The sequence below is a fragment of the Puntigrus tetrazona genome, chromosome 11 (assembly GCF_018831695.1).
Source record: "Puntigrus tetrazona isolate hp1 chromosome 11, ASM1883169v1, whole genome shotgun sequence".
In the NCBI taxonomy this organism is placed as follows: domain Eukaryota; kingdom Metazoa; phylum Chordata; class Actinopteri; order Cypriniformes; family Cyprinidae; genus Puntigrus; species Puntigrus tetrazona.
Genome location: NC_056709.1, coordinates 8,591,791 through 8,609,157, shown reverse-complemented (window position 1 = coordinate 8,609,157; position 17,367 = coordinate 8,591,791). Strand labels below are relative to the sequence as shown.

General features: G+C 36.6%; 1 protein-coding gene and 1 pseudogene across 1 annotated transcript; both read right to left on the bottom strand.

Moving 5' to 3' along the window:
- Window positions 1-43: 43 nt before the first annotated feature.
- LOC122354373 lies at window positions 44-6,981 on the bottom strand (annotated as a pseudogene).
- Window positions 6,982-7,765: 784 nt separating this feature from the next.
- Window positions 7,766-17,032, bottom strand: LOC122353978 (ubiquitin carboxyl-terminal hydrolase 48-like). The gene is given in 30 exon segments (XM_043251920.1): window positions 7,766-8,478; window positions 8,592-8,618; window positions 8,717-8,765; window positions 9,142-9,267; window positions 9,344-9,526; window positions 9,598-9,702; window positions 9,789-9,850; window positions 9,853-9,894; window positions 9,968-10,098; window positions 10,759-10,869; window positions 10,973-11,034; window positions 11,161-11,283; window positions 11,397-11,521; window positions 11,728-11,808; window positions 11,891-11,939; window positions 11,941-12,037; window positions 12,312-12,426; window positions 12,510-12,710; window positions 13,215-13,364; window positions 13,476-13,610; window positions 13,748-13,927; window positions 14,241-14,323; window positions 14,417-14,550; window positions 14,640-14,748; window positions 14,863-14,987; window positions 15,070-15,197; window positions 15,436-15,577; window positions 15,839-15,959; window positions 16,129-16,263; window positions 17,014-17,032. Coding segments are annotated over 29 exon segments (3,153 nt in total). The 5' UTR covers window position 16,263; window positions 17,014-17,032; the 3' UTR covers window positions 7,766-8,455.
- Window positions 17,033-17,367: the final 335 nt, after the last annotated feature.

The following is a 17,367-nucleotide window of genomic DNA, read 5'->3' as shown; positions in this document are numbered from 1 at the left end:
CAGTGGAAGGTTTTTCTCCTGTGTGTAGGCAACGTGTGGTTCTTCAGGGACCAGGTGGCGCAAACTTGGCCCCACCTCCTCGCCACTGACGTCTGGCCTCTCCTCGGAAATGTTAGGTCGTTTATGATATAAAAAGGCCTGAAAGATATAAGCACTGAAGGCGAAACAATGCTGACAAGAGAGTAATTGGTGTCTTCACGATTTCAGCATTTCATACCAGCAAAGTTTTGTATATTTAATTAACACCTAATAAAAATAATTAATAGTAATGATAATAATAACACTAACAATAATGCTACTTAATTAAAGTGTATATTATTATTGTCATATATTATTATCATAATTTTATTCAGAATTAATAATATAATATGTACAATATATGTTATGAATAACAATATAGTGCTTATTGCTTTAACATTTTAGCTTAATAATAATAATAATAATAATAATAATAATAGTTATAATTATTTTATAATCTAGTGCTGTCAAACAAAATTTTTGTTTGCATCATGTGTTCTGTCTATATTTATTACATATAGAAATACACACACAGCTGCAGAATATATTTGGGAAATATTACATATATGTATTTACATATATATATATATATATATATATATATATATATATATATATATATATATATATATATATATATATATATATATTTAAATATATGGAAATACATGCATGTGTGTGTATTTATATATACATAACAAATATACACAGTATTATGAAACAAAACATGTATTATGCAAACAAAAATTATTTTGGATCTTTGTAATATAAACATAAATATAATTTTTTTTTTATTATTTACATTTAATGTACTTAATCAGTGCTGTTGTTAATGAAAGTTAAATATCACTATAAATATTTGGTTACACTTTTAAATTTGGTTCAAGTATCCTTGTTGTAGTGTGATCATACATTTAAGTGTAGATAGAATCACCGCGTACCTGAAGAGTGTTTGAACGTTTTATCGCACATGTCACATGGTACTTGTTCTGTTTTCTTCCTTTTAGCCGGAGGGCCACCGTGGACGTCCATGCAGTGCTGGTGAAGGCTCTTGAGCGTCGGAAAGGCCATTGAACACTCTGAGCAGCGCTGCTCCTTCCCCGGAGCGAGGGCACAGCCTTTCTTATGCTTTATCAGACGACACTTAAAGTCAAACGTCTTACTGCACCACTCGCAGCGGTAGGACACGGGACAGCCTTCCTTCTGCCTTTGTTTTGGAGTCGTCTCCATCATCATCCTCGGAGTCTGCGGTAGATCCTTCCTGCTCGGCCTCACACTTGGCGGAATCTGGCAGAGGCCCTTTGTAGAATATGGATAAAATTAAGTTACGTTTATTTTTCATAAGAAGTGATGGCAGACTGTTGTACAGCTTGGACAGAAATCTCAATGCGCTGAAGAGCCCTTCACCGGTATGTCTGAGGTCTTTCAGCTGTGGGAAGTTCTGCTGGTTGGCAGACAGCAGCTGGCACAGTGAACTGGCAAACTCTGAGTCACGACTCAAAAACTCTCGACAGTCTGAAGAACTGACTCCAGCTCACCATCGGCTCCCACAGCTCTGGAGAAACTGGGACGACAAAGTAATATGTAATATATAATGTTGTTTTTTATTTTATATACTGCACATAGGCTCCTCTGCCACAAAATCTAAACTGTGCAGGAAACACCACAGAATGCAGGTGGTTTATTATTCTAATGTATTCTAATGTATAGTATGTTGAAAATGATAAAGCAAAGGTGCCTGAGTGAAAATGTGCATTTTAGACTAATACACTAATGACAAAATCACACTAGCATTCAAAAGTTTGTGATGAGTAAGTTTTGTTTTAATTATTTCTTATTTGGAAATAAATGAATCACTTTATTAAGCAAGGTCATATTGAAAAAAAGGTTACAAACGGTTTTCCATTTCATATAAATGCTGTTCTTTTGAACTTTAGATTTATCAAAAAATCTGTAAAAAATTATAGTCCAACAAAATTATTAGGCTTATATTAAGCATTGCTAATAAGAAATGTTTCTTCACCACCAAAAGCTCAAAGGTCAGCTTTTTCATCACAGGAAATGAAGTCTGGAGAAGAGCATTTAAAATAGACTATATACTTACTATATTTTACTTTATCCGTTATGTCTAAATTTTGTTTAATTAATTAAATCTGTAATCCAACAGAATATATTTCAACAACACATTACAAAGTCAACAAGTTAATTTTAAAACTGCACTATGTGCAATTTACTTATTTGCACAGGCTGTGTTTTTAATTGTTACCTTACAGTAATAGAAAAAGTGCTCCTTATAGTTTACATCATACGCTAAGGTAGATTTTTATCCCTAATAAAATGTTATTTCATTTACTTTGTTCAGTAAATCACTGTTTAATTATATATATACACACACACTGTTCCATATGTGTATGTGTATGCAAATTAAGGCATATATTTAATATACTTCATATATTTTTCTTCAACCTCCTACCTCAGCAAACTGCTCTGTCCCACAATACATTGCATTCAAATCTTGTTCCAGTAGGGTAATGTCACTGACTGTTTCAGAATGTGAAATTTGTACTGAAGAACACATCTATGTCTTTAACTAAAAAAACAAAGCAAAGATATTTTTGGTACACAGAACATTAGATTCTAATTAAAGATACCTTTTGCAGATTTACACTAATTGTTTTTAGAAGCAATGCAGTGATTCAAAGTGTTTTTAATGCTCACTGGTTTTGGAGAAGTTTTTTGGCGCCTGGTTTCTCCATGACCTCCTGCATGAGGATCTGTAGCTTTGGACTGTGTGTCACCTGTCCACAGCAGAATCCTCCCAAACGGTCACATACTGCAGAGAACCATCAGCGCTGCAGATATCAGCCTTCCAACCACCTCAGCTGCGTCTCCTTCACTCTGCCAGAAGAGCTTTAACACACTGAATGGACGCAAATATATATATTTAAAAGCTGCTTCCTCATAAACAATACACTCTACAGTTCTAAAAAACGATTAATAATGCAACACAGGTACCTCTCTCTCATTTGCATTCATATCTGGACCTATTTTAAGCATCTGTTCCATAAGCTGGAGAGGTCAGTTTCAGCTCTCTGAGTCTGTCCTGATACATTATCAACAAATCCATCCCACTTCTGTCTTCTGCTTGTGTCACCTAAAAAGAATAAGTCATCAGATATTAGACAGGAGATTTGCTGAAAAAGATTAGTATTGTTGCCAAGCTCATACCCTTTACGTCTTTTCAGGGCCTGAAGAAGATTGAAGCACATCTGAAGAGCTTTCCTTTACCTCAGTGGAGCAGCATCAGAAATGTTTCTTCACTTATGCTCATCTCTCTGAGCTTACATAACAGACCTTCCCACCACCACCTCCACAGAGGAAGGAGCAGAACAGCACTGCTTTTACCTTAGGAAGAACAGACACACAACTGTTTTTAAAAAGTTTGGCATCAGTAAGGATGTGTTGTTGTTGTTATTGTTGAAATAAATTACTTTATTCAGCAATGATGCATTCATTAGTCAAAAGATTTCCATCCAAATAAAAACCTAACTAACCTCAAACTTTTTAATGGTCAGTAAAAGACAAACCTACCTCTTTTTCCACTTCATTTGTACATCGGTTTACTGCGTTGGTCAAAAGCTCTGAGAGGTTGCTGACACTGGAGAGGTGATGAGATGGTTCTGATACATGAGCTAAAGCCCGCTGGACCACCCATCTCCTGATGCAGGAGCTACAAGTAACAAGATTAGTCTGTTTTATTTGTAAATTCACTAAAGTTTAGCACGTTCAGCCTGGAAATGTTTAGTCTTTTTAGTATCCCTTTAACACCCCATCATTCAAAACTTCACGCTTTCACTCACCCAGGTCAGCTTACCTTCTGGCAACGGGACAGCTGCTGTTTCCCTGTTCCTCCAAAACTGATGCCCGCTCAGGATTTAAACATTTCAGCTGTTCTAACAATGTAAGGACTGTTTGAGCTGACAGGACTTTTCTACTTTAACAAAAATTTAGCAACCTCTGGTAAACCTCATCTGCTGATGGATCTCCTCTGAAGCTCTCAATACAACCTGCAGAAGATCAGAAGTGAGATCTGAATAAAGTCTAATTATTTCTTAAGATCATCAATATGTTTTAAAGGAATGGTTCATTCTAAAATGAAAATGTGTTGAATATTCATTTACCCTCTGGCCATCCAAAATGTAGAAGAGTTTGTTTCTTCATCGTTACAGATTTACAGAAAATTAAACATTATATGACTTGCTCACCAAGTGAATGGGTACCGTCAGAATGTCCAAACAATGCTAAATACATCACAGTAATCCAGAAATAATACACACAACTCCAGTTCATCAATTATGTCTAATAAAGTGAAAAAGCTGCATGTTTTAGATAAATTTATCATTGCAACAATTTTTAGCTTGTCGGGCTAAAATATGAGTCGTCTGATTATAATATTGCGTTCTCCAGTGACAAATGTGGAGATCAAACACTGTTTACATTAAAAAACTGTCCAAAACTTAATATGTTAGTGGATTTGAGGACAACAGGGTAAGTGCTGCTTTACCGTAGGTAAGTGTTATTACAAATTATTATGGCCATAAGGAATAGCATGATGTCAAAAATATTTAATGACGGATTTGTTGTTTGTTTACAAATATGCAACCTTTTACTTCTCAAGAGGTTAACTGATGGACTTTATCATCTGTTTGGACTCACTCGCTGCAGAGGATCTAGGGGTAAGCAAGTGATGCAACGCTACATTTACCTGTATTTGTAATGATGAATTTTTTGGGTGAACTGTTTATTAATAAAGTGAATTATTAATTACATGCAAATATTTTACTATTATTTTACCTGGCGCTCTTCGGTGGATACTGTATCCCACATCTCAAGAACCTTAACATACGACCGTCCATTCTGAAGGATTTTTGTGATACCAGCTTGATTTTGAGAGATCAACTCAACCGCACTGTCCTCTGAACATAGAAATAAACATAATTCATAGAAACCTCTGGTATAAGTGTTCTCAAACTGAAATTTCCACCATTAATTAGTCCGTTTTCTTTACCTTCAAAACTATTCTTGTCCCTTTTAAGTTCTTCCAGTTCAGACGGATGCTTAACGCACGGTTTATTAAGTTGAGCGTTCATCGACTCTGTCTCAGCTTCCACAGAAGTCTGCTTCATGAGGTCAGTGAGAATGTTCTTACAACCAACGGCCACATCAAACATCTGCAAGCTGTCTGCAGCGGCTATGAGTCGGGTGAAGTTGTGTTTACCGGGAGGCAGTTTGCCAGTGTACACCATGTCCAGAAGAGAAGAAAACTCTTGAGAGGACAGTAAATCTGTGTCGATGGAGATGCTGTCAGAACCCTCCAGAACAGACTTGAATAACATACTGGAGGCCGCCAGCACCAGCTTGTGAGCGGGGTGCGGGGTCCCGCCAACCAGGATGGAGCAGTCACAAAACTGTTTCTCTTTGCGTAAAGCATGCAGCTGCTGCATGAGCTGTCGGCTGTAGTTTGGGAGCTCCATCTTGAACCTGCAGAGGTGGGCAAGAAGAAATGCATCAAATATAAGCGAGTTAAAAGTGAGAAAATAACATGTCAGTGGGTTACGAAAAAACTATATTGTTTCTTGCTCCACTGACAGATATTTATTCTTGTATTAAGTCAGTATCTTAAGTTATTTTGCTTTGCAAGTAAACACGTCTTGATTTAAGAAGGCTTAGATGTTTTCAGCAAAAACAAGTTTATGCTTAAAACAAAAAAAAGCATGGCCTGTGATAACCATTGCTGTCCCTACCATGCCGTATCATAAGAATATTGTCAAAGCAAATCATAACTTTATTTCTAATTTTTATTTTTGTTTTAACTTTCTTCTTAAATTCAATTCTATTTTAAATATAAATGCGATAAATATTGTATTATTTCCCCCCATAACCCAATCCAAAACAAGATTTATGGGCTGTTTATTATAGGGATTAGATTAAGCCAGGACTAGGCCTTCGTTAAACATTTAAGTAGTTTATACAAGCATGATTTACAAAAAAGCATTACTTCAGTGAATCTTAAGACCAAACAATGTCAATAATGTATTATGTCAGTGCAAGCTTTTTTCAGTTTAGACAGCATTAACATTTATTTTAATCTAGGACTGGAGTCTAGGACTAGGTTTAAGCCTTGTCTGTGAAACCAGGGGTTAATGTTTTATGTTCTTTATGCATCTTGATTTTAGATTTTGTAAAGCAAACTATTAATTTTCATTATTATCCCTTATTCCCTTCTCAAATAAGTGAGTTTCTTTTAGAAAACAAGACGTATTATCTTAAGTAATTTACCTTTTCAATAAATGCCTCTTGGTTTAAGATTTGTAATAGGAAACAGGCAAAAAGCCATAGAAATTCTTCATTGTGCTCAAAGATGACCAAAAAAAAGTATTTTAGAGTGAAATATACGTGTCCTGTTCCTGAATAAAAGACCTCTTACAATAAAAGAGGTCCTTGACAGAAACCTATTCATCCAGTTCAGAATATGTTTCATAACATCTATGGTTATGTCATAACTGCTCTAAACGCGTCTGATTAATATGACAACTGAAACATAAGCAAAATTAAACCAAACACAAGTCATAAGGTGTTATTAAAACTGAAATGAACATATTTTAGCCTGTTTATCCCCAGCATAAGGAAACTGTAAAGATAAACGATGCACATGCACTGCGTGACATTTCAGTTTGGAGCTAACCTGACATGCTAACGTTATCTGATGCTAATATAAAAACAAAAACGGCAAAAAAACAGGCAAACATCACAATATTAGAGCCAAATGTCTGTGCCTCTTGTAATAAACTACAGCTACACACTTCCCCTTTACCTTTAAATTCAAATGATCCGGCTCTTTATTTAAACTCCTTCGAAGGACAACATTACGCTGCGCAATAAAGATTCGGCCCGAAACACTCCGACAGTGCGCATGCGCGTACAGATGAGCGAGCCACTACACAATACGCATGCGGGGCGTGATTTGCGGTCCCTGTTTATGCGCATGCGTATAACGAACAGCTGGTTTTCTGGAAGCTTTTGAAATGATGATTAGAAACAGACAAAACGCGCCTCCATGGACATCAATCTTGTAGTCACGTACAAGCGCCCAAAAACCTTTATGGACAAAAAAATGCAGGAATACCGTGTGTGTTTGTTTAAATAATTACTATTAATTCTATTAAAATACTCTTTATTGCATTTGAGCTGTCCTATTTTGTCTTTTACCTGTAGATAGCTTTACAGTTGTAAATCTCTCCAAAACATTATTTTTTAATTCTGTGTTAACCACTTGGGGACCAACAATAGGATTTTGTTTTGATAACGTTTATAGGCTACTGCAGGTGAACAGGGTGAAAAAAGATGCCAATTCTTTTTTATTGCAAGGCTATGAATAAATATTAGCCACTGTGTGTAAGCTGGGAACATTATTTTTTGTGTTGTCCATTAAGTATAAAATCTAAATATTTAATAAAAGCTACATTTTAGTTCAGTGTCTAAAAGTTCAGTGTAATAACATGTAAAGCTATTTTATATACGGGTTATATATATATATATATATATATATATATATATATATATGTGGTTTAAGATATTGACTGATTGGGCTAGATTTAATCCTACAACATATTTAATACAAATTATTCATATAAATGCTCTATAACGGTAAGATTTCTGTAAGAGTTCTACGCAAAAATGACACATCTGAAGATGTAAAAAGAATATTTATTGCCCATATGAAAGAACATACAGAAAAGTTCACACAAATGCCTGCTTAATATTTCAAGTAGCAGAACATGTCTAAACTATTTAGCAATGCTGTAATATTTCCCACGTCTGGAAATGTGTCCTATTTATCCTCATCTTTCTAGACATCTCCCCACTGCTGTATTTCGATGAGGTTATTTACATTAACAAAACAAAGACTAAATATTTTTAATATTCAAGTTGCTCATGCATTCTTAAATATGTACGAGCTCTATTGCAGTGCCATCACAAGCTTCTTTTCAACAAAGGATTTACAGAGACTTACTGTTTTACACACAATATATGATCAGACCATAATCTCTGAACGTGACATTGCAACAAACAAGGAGGAATTCCGATCTTCCTTGAAATGGAACGTCCTTTGAGGAAATCTCGACCCGTATTTTTCACAGTCATGGTAAGCACGACCACAAAATCTTGCAGAATGCATCAACATCTTTCAATATTAAAAGCCAGCATGATGTTTTAAAGCAAAAAAGACACTTTTGAAGTTGTTGCAACATTTCATTAACAAACAAACGAACAAAAAAAACAACCTAAAATTAAAAAAAAGATTTCATCCCAAGAATGAACATCTATGTGTAATTCAAGCTTTATCCTTGTTCAGACATTGTCAGCATTGTTCCACTCAGTGTCCTAACAGTCCAGTGCCTGGAGAAAAAAAAATGAAACAAATATGAATAATACTTCCTGATATAACATTTCTGGGTTCTTTTACAACCGTTTTAAATGCATGTCTGAAATGATCACAAAATTGCGCATACCTTTAAATCCTTCTTCAGGCATACAGACTAGAAAAAAAAAACTTGGCATCAAAAATGTGCATAAATAGACATTAAAAATGGGACATAATGATAAGAAATATTAAGTGGAAGTAAACAACACTAACCTTGATAAACATCATCCATTGCAGCATAATCAGCAATAGGTTCGTCAGCCTGTAGAAGGAAAAGCCCAAGTAAATTTACAAGTCAAAAAGATTTTTTTCTTTAAAAGAAACACTGTTATTCAGAAAGGACACGAGATTAAATGTCACAACATTTATAACGCTATTTCAAATAAACGCTATTCTTTTGAACTTTCAATTTATTAAGAGATCTCACAAAAGTATACAAAAAAATAATATGCAGCACAGCTGTTTTGAACATTAATAATCAGAAATCAGCATCTCAGAATGACTTCCGAAGAAACATTTGACACTCAAGTCTGGAGTAATGATGCTGAAAATAATATTTCAAATACATGCAGCCTTGGTGACCAGAAGAGGTCACAGCCAGCGCATCAGCTCCCATCAAAAACACTTGAAAGTTGTACCTTAAGGCAAATGATGCTCTCGGGAATAACTCCAAGGCTTCCTAGTGTGGCGGAGTCGTCTGTTAAACAGCGCCCGTCTATGGAGAGGTTTTGGTCGAACGGAGCCACAGAGAATGCATGCATGATCTGTGGATGCAATCGTTCCAAATAAGATTCGTGCACATAAACAAGGAAATACTTAACTGTCACAGCAATAAAAGACCTGGATCTTGAGCTCTTTGAGTGTTTGGTTGGCGGAGACGATGAGGGCCTTCTCTCCACGGAGTTTCCTGTGCCTCGTGCTCCTCCTGATGCCAGACTTGGACGCAGCGGTCACGGGGGCCACAGAGGCCACGGAAAGAGAGACGGTCTCATTCAACTTCTGCCGTTTGGCTCCTCCCTCAGACTGATTGAAAGAAAGAGGCATGAGACACAAACAGACAGTTGGAAAAGTGGATGGACAGTCTTTAAACGTACTTGACTGAAGTCTGGATCTTTCTCTCCATCCATCTTTGGCTCTTCTCTTTCATCCTCTACATCTGATCCACTCACACTGAACTCGGGGGCAGATTCTTTAATCATCTGCAAGAAACAGCACAGAGGAGTTGTTCCTGGTTGTACACTCGTAGTGGTTAGGGTTGAGGACACATGATCATGCGAAAACTCACCCTTTTCTTGTCAATGACTTTCCGAACGTACACCGTGGCTCTGCGCGTACTCCTCATGTCCTCTGCTGCTGGAAAATGAAGCCCTCTCTGCATTCCCGACATAGATCTAAGAGCGACACACATCACATGAAACACCCGTCTGGAGAAACTCCTGGCTGAGGGTTGTCGGTTTAGCATACCTGGATGAGTCTGGTATTGCACATTGCCATTGTCTTGTGTTTTGTCATGAATCCGACATATGGAGATGGGCTGGTCCACCAGAAACATTCTGCTGATCACCTCCCATTCAGCAGGCCAGAGAAGAGCTATACTGTGACACAAACAATCAGACTTAAAAGTGCTCTTTATATAGATAGTTAACATTTTAATTTAATAGGTAAAGTGGATTGTTCAGTAAAGTTTGGGTTTAGTAAGATTTTTAAATGAAAGTAAGTCTCTTGTGCTTATTTTCAAACATTTATGTTGTTTTTTAATGATTCCTTTATGCTTCTTAAAGTAATAGTTCACCCAAAAAAGAAAATTGTGTCATCATTTACTCACTCTCAAGCAGCACTTGTATGAATTTCTTTGTTCTGCCCAAACAGAAAGACAGACATGCATTGATTGCATTTACTTGATAGTATTTTTTCCTGCTATGGAAGTCAATGATGACCCACAATAATCCGGTAACAAACTTTCTTCAAAATATTTCTTTGTGTTCGGCAGAACAAAGAAAGTCGTACAGGTTTGGAACAACTTGAGCGCGAGTAAACGATGACAGAATTTTCATTTTTGGGTGAACTTTTCCTTTCATTCTTTGATGAACAGGATGTTCAAAAGAACAGCATTTATATAAAACAGAACAACAATAAACGTCTTTATAATTACTTCAGATCAGTTTAATGCATCCGTGGGTATTTCTTTAAAAAAAAAACTCTGACTTTAAACTTTTGAAGATGGTCATATGAGAGGTCAGGACTGAGTAACTCACTGTTGAGCGTCTCCTTGCAGCATGGAGTCATACGTGAACATGAAGCCTCCGTGAGGACAGAGCAGGATACTGTTCCCCACGTTGGACACTGGGTTGCTCTTTGCTGGCCTCCTGTGGTGATCAGGTATTACAGAAGATGTTACAATAATTTAGGACTATCAAAATGATGCATGTTTAAACCAAATAAAGTATTTGTAAATATTTTTTCCATTACCTGATAAATTTCCTCCATTCATCTACAAAGTAATGAGGTACAATGTACAGAATATCTGTTTCCTAAAACACGATACAAACCAAAGTCAGTGCACTAAAAAATAATAATGAACTACTGACATGTTCACCCTCTAACATCTACCTCTCCAACTCCAATATGAAATCCTTTATTTTGTAAAATGGCATCACCTGTGGCCATTTCTGCAGGGTGGGCCGATTCTTCTCCTGGAAGAGGTTGAGAAGGGAGCTCTTCTGTTCATTTGCCATCATTCTGTTCAAAGCTTCATTTTCTTTACCTTCTCTTTCCAGCCTCTGAAAGACATGGTCACTCTTAAAAACGAGCCCAGAAATGCAGCTCACAAGGTTATGAGTGTCCACTACACCTTTCACCAAATGAGAAATGTGCTCAATTATTAACTTATTACCATGCACTGCTGACAGGATTCATGATTTTGCGGGAATTCTGGTGCTTTGGGGAAATACACCCGCAGTTTGTTCCACACCTCTGCAGAAACCAGCCTTCTGTCATTCTCTATTATACTCAGGCCACCTATGGGAGAAAGAGACAATTACATAAATCAACCTTAATTAATTTCAAATAATTAAATATTCATTCATGTGGAATTCACAAAAAATGTTAATTTAATGACAACAATTCTGTGCATCACTAAAACCATCATTGAACAGGATAGATACCGCTAAATATAGAAAGTTTTTAAATTTGAAAAAGTGAAAAGTTTAGTTTTATCCACAAACCGTGATAGCAGAGAATGTCTTCATTAAAGTTTTTCATCTCTTCACCATCGCCCTCTTCATTATCTCCCTTAACTCCATCAGCTAGCAAAATGAAAAAAAAAAGAGAATAAACATCTAAAAGGCAAGAGCAAAAGCAACAGACAGCATCTGGAGGTCCCAGTACCTTTAGATCCTGCGCTGCTGCTTTTCTCTCCGTTAATTTTGTTGTTATTTGTGTTTGGTTTCTTCCTCGTCTTCCTCTAGCTGGTCTAATGCCAATTGTCTCCAGCTCCTTAGAGAAGCCTTACCAATCCAGAAACCTGATTCATCACTAAATACAGCCAATATAAACATCAGATCAGCTTCATCAAACATCTAACGAACTGCATTACCAGGGTTATTATAATTAACTAAAACCATTTATAAAATATTTAATTAATTTGATAAAAACACGAAATAAAAAGACACAAAATTGCTAAAACTTTCAAATTAAAATGGAAAATATACAAATAAAACCAAATATAAAACAATAAAGACTAACAGAATGTCGATGATACTTAATAACCGTGGAGTAAAAGCGATTCAGGGTAAAGCAGCACTCATACCTTTTTAAAGGAGCTTTGGCAAGATTCATGACCTCTCTGTAATCTTCATTCAGCTGGTTTTTCAGTCTGATCACCCGACATCGCTGAGTGACACAGTCTCTGCAGAGCGATGACTCTAAATACCACCCCAAGATGAATGAATATATGTATAAAACACAGTAATGAACAATTAAGTGATTTGACAAAAGAAAGTCTTACGGTCTAGTCTAGATATTACTCCATAGCGGCCAAAAAGGAGGTCAGCGGCCTTCGAGGATATTCTTTTGACCTCGCCAATGTTGTCTGGGTGCAGTTTGCCATGGGAACACAAGAACTGGCTGTTGTCAATTTCTTTGATGGCCGTGGAGTCATCAAGCCATTTCTTGAGCCACTCCAAAGGCACAAACTCATACGGTTGACCTAGAAGCACAAAAAGAGCCCAAAGCATTAATTTCTTCTAGGAAACTGATGCTTTCATATTAATACAAAAGCCATTAAACTGGTTGCACTGTTATTCAGAAGTTTGGGGTTGTTTTTACTTAGCAATGAGGCATTAAATTACATTTATTTTAAATGTTACAAAAGAATTATACAAAAGAACTATATACTTATGATCTTTTGAACTTTCTAATTATTGAGGATTCCTGAAAAAATGCATCACAAAAATATGAAGCAACGCAACTGTTTCCAATGTTTATAATCAGGATATTAGAATGATTTGTAAAAGATCACATGATAATGAAGACTGCAGAAATAAACTACTTGGATCAGATAAACACAGGTTAAAAACATAAAAAAAAAAAATCTTATCAATCCCAAACTTCTGAATGGTAGTGTAAATATAATTATGTTCAAGACTGAAAAAAGGGAGATTTAACAGTTCATATTAGTTGAGAAACTAATGCACGGGGCATTTTTACGGACCGTCTTCTGCAGGTAACAATTCGTAGAGCTCCTTCACCTCCTCATGTTTGGCTTTGCCTTTGTCAACACTCTGCTTTCGCATGTCTGCCATTTCATTGCACCACTCCTCAAACTTCTTGTTGTCCTGGTCAACCAGCTTCTGGAGAAAAACTACAACCAAACAAATACATCTTAGGTATGTACTGGTGAAGGATACCGCTTACAAAAAAACAGTGTAATAATAGGGAAAATATTACCCTCCATATTCTCAGTCAGGATTACCTGGTACTTCAACGATAGTTTCTGTTTGGTCAATCTCTTCCGTCTGCTGTTTGTACACTAACATGTATGCGTTTCTCGAACAGTGATAGCCTTTGCTACATTTTGGCTTTCGGGTTTGAGACTTGGCAGTCTCGGCTACAAGGCGAAGAAGAATAACCACTTAAGTGCACTTTTGTATTTTCATGCTTTAAGAACTTTAAAAGCAACTGCACTAACAAGTAGCTACAACAAATAGGCATCATTTAAAGTAAACTGTCCAAACGTGTTATTACCGATGTCTTCCTCGATTCCCAGCTGAAGTTTCTTGCCCTCCATTTTCTCGATCTCCTCATCATTGAATTTGTACCAATCGTTGGTGTGGGCGTCTCTTACATGAGCGATGTAGTGGCCAGAATATGCGCTCACGCCACGATGAATCAACACCGCACTGAGCTCGTAAGTACACTTCTCTTCTGAATTAAAAAACAAACCAAAAAAATTACAATTTCATAACAAAAATACTGGAAAATGTATCATGGTTGTCACAAAAGAGTATTAAGCAGCTATTTTCAGTCAATAAGAAATTTTCTTGAGCAGCAAATCACTAGAATGATTTCTTAAGGATCATGTGACACACAAAAGAAAAATGTACTGATGTAATTTCATGTCATATTCAAACAGTGATCTGGTAAATTCTATTGGTTTTTCACAATATTAATGTTTTTACTGTACTTTTACAATAAAAGTGTTTTAAACTGCAGTGTACATACTAAATGCACAAAATACCTTTTCCTTCCAAAAATGGCCCCATGTCAAGAACTTCTGGAAAACTAATGAAGGTGTTGAGTTTCTTCTTATGACCACTTTGCCTATAAAAGCATAGGAAAACAGAAACAAATGATTAAAATTGTCTAGAAAACATTTAGTAACAGATCTGTTAAGTGACAAATTACGACACTCACCTATCAAAAACAAAACGCATGAGCTGAAAATTAAGTGTGCGGGGAAGACTCTGGAGCTTGATCCGACGGGTGGCGTTCTGTTTACTCTGACAGGTCTCACAATAGTAGCGATTATCACCGTCCAGCTTCTCCTCCTAAACAGCACGAGGAACAATACATTGAGCCCCTCAATATCTGATCGACACTATGACATATGTCAGGCACATAAATTTGAGAAAATCACCTTAAGAAACTCCGTAACACACTCTGTGAGGTTTTTGTGCCCTTGAATGTTTAACTCCAGCTCATAAAATCGTGATGGTAGAGGAGACTCACGTCCACATTTGTTGCATCTGGCATAACACACAAAAAAACAAGCATTAATTACTACATTATAACGTATTAAGTTCAAAGCGAGAGTAATAAATGCCTGCATCTGAAAATAGCGTTTGTTTAGAGTAACTTACACTGTAACATAAGAGAACTGCCCACAAAACTGCTGCTGAATGACATTTTGGAGATTTGGGTCCTTCTGCTTTGAAAGCGTGTCTTCGAGAAGTGAGAGGAAGAGTTTGGAGAATTCCTGAGCATCCTAAAAATGAAAGAACACCGCATTTTGAGCCTTCCCATGAACCACATGGCACTCCGACATGCTTCAGCCTGTGCTGAACTACCTGCTGTTGTCCTGTGTCGAGCCCAAGAGCCTTAACCAGCCCCGAAGGGTCGATATACCGTCTGTTACTGTTCTGTAGCAAAGCAAACAGATACTGAAGATGTTCACATATCGTCCGTGGTTCATAATCTGCAGAAAAATAAGAAAAATCATTTTAAATTATTGGGACTTTTCCATGCATTTAATGCATATATAACACATATACACTTATTCCACCCTTGCACTGAATTGAATTGCACCCTTTTTGCTTAGCTTCAAAGTATCTCCAGTTAGAGTTATTAAATGAAAATAGTCACTACAATGAATGAAGTTTAGCATGTTGACAATAAAATCACGCAGGCTTTAAAAGAAAGACCCTAGAGCTCACCTGAATCTGTGTTGTGCCCTTCTGCTCTGGAATTCTGAAATCGATATAAGGCTCTACGAAGCTCCAGATTGTGGAACCACACCTGGAGAAAAGTGTTCACGTAACATGTGGCACCAAGATTCGTCAAGCCCACAAATGTGTTCTGCAAAAAAGACAGCGGTTACATAAATGTTGAGTGATAAAGGCATTTGAGGACCCTTGCATTCTAGTTTCGCTATTGTTAATGAAAACTATGACTATATAAAATACCACTTTCCGTATTTGAATTAAAGCTATTAAAAAAATAATTTTAAATGAGCAATGTTGCCTTGGCAGCTAACTAAAACAAATAAGTTTAAACCTAAGTGCTAAAATTACTAACAATTTCTTATATTATTCAATTACTATATATTATTCAGTGCACCTTATCTCGTCTTTCAGAATTTGGGTCATCGATGTTGTGGAAGGCATTTTCATCAATTTCTCCTAACCATGATTGTTCCCCAATACCGACTAGACAGTTGGGATTTCCTTTACAGTTCCTCCTGTGTGGCAGCAAAAATGAAAAGACAGGGATGTGATTATAACAATCTGCACACATGAACATTTTCACAGTTGTTTCTTTAATCGGAATTACAGTTAATGCACTTAACACCATGGACAGACTTAAACAAAGAGAACAGTAAACACAGAACACTATCGCCATTACATTACCTGCATGTCCCCCTTTTGCACGCTGTCACTGCTATCCTATAAGCTAACTCTATATGTTCGTGTGTGATGTCCTCTGGTTTAACCGTCTCTGCCCACCGCCAAGCAGCTTTTTCCAGCTGCAACCGAGGAGCCATTCTGCACAAAGAAAAGCACTTTAGAGTTATACAAAACACAGACATGTACATACACCCTAAAAACAGAAAATATAACAAACACACACTTTTAGAGAGTTACGCAGAGACTGCATTCTGCACACAGCAATAAATAATTTTAAAAAACAAACATCTTACACAGAAAATCACATCTCACACACACTTGACAGATGCACACATCTAAGTGATGCACAGGCCTTGCATCACTGGTCCAGCATGCACAATACTTTAGATTTTACCCCATACATCAGAAAAACACCCTCATGACAGCTAATTTATTTTGACAAGCAAACAACTGGCAAGCACAGCAAATAATATTCAAGAAGCACCACTGAGTCCTAATTAGCACATACATTTTTGATTATCCCATCAACATAATTCAGTTTAGCCTAAAACATACCGTCAAAAATAAATACTCCGGTTTACGGGCTCAACACAGCTGTACTGTTTTATAAATCTTTAGTAAACACAATAATATTGAATGTTTTCATCGAGGCTGCTAAAGCTGCGCAGTTAGCATGCTAGCAGCTAGCTCTTGACTTATTTTCATTAAATACATGCACCTGGCGTGAATTTACCAAGAGATTCTTGACTGTGAAGATGCTTTCATAAATATAGGAATTTTAAATCACACTTTATTGATGGTACGTTTGTATTTAGCGCCCTTGCGTCAGCTTTTATATAAATATTTTTGTCCCTTCGTCAGTTTCAAACTTCTATGAGACGTACGTACTTACGCGTGACGTAATGACGGCGTCTGACGTCAGTACGTCAGCGGGCCGCTCAATGTCGCGCTGTTGCCACATCGCAACATACTGTTTTCCGTAACTTTCTCGCTACTCTAGGAATAAATATATTATTGAAAAAAATATTATTGTTGAAATGCAGAACGAACTATTGAAAGCAAAGGATAATATGCTTTTGTGAGCTAGATGACATTTCAATGACCATAAATGGCTCATTCCCCTTTGACATCGAAATTGCCTTTCCTTTCTGATTTTTTTTTTTATTTTTTATTTTTTTTTTTTTTTGTGCATATTGGAAAAGTAAAATATATGTGGTAGTTTTAAAGAACGTTCATGCAAAC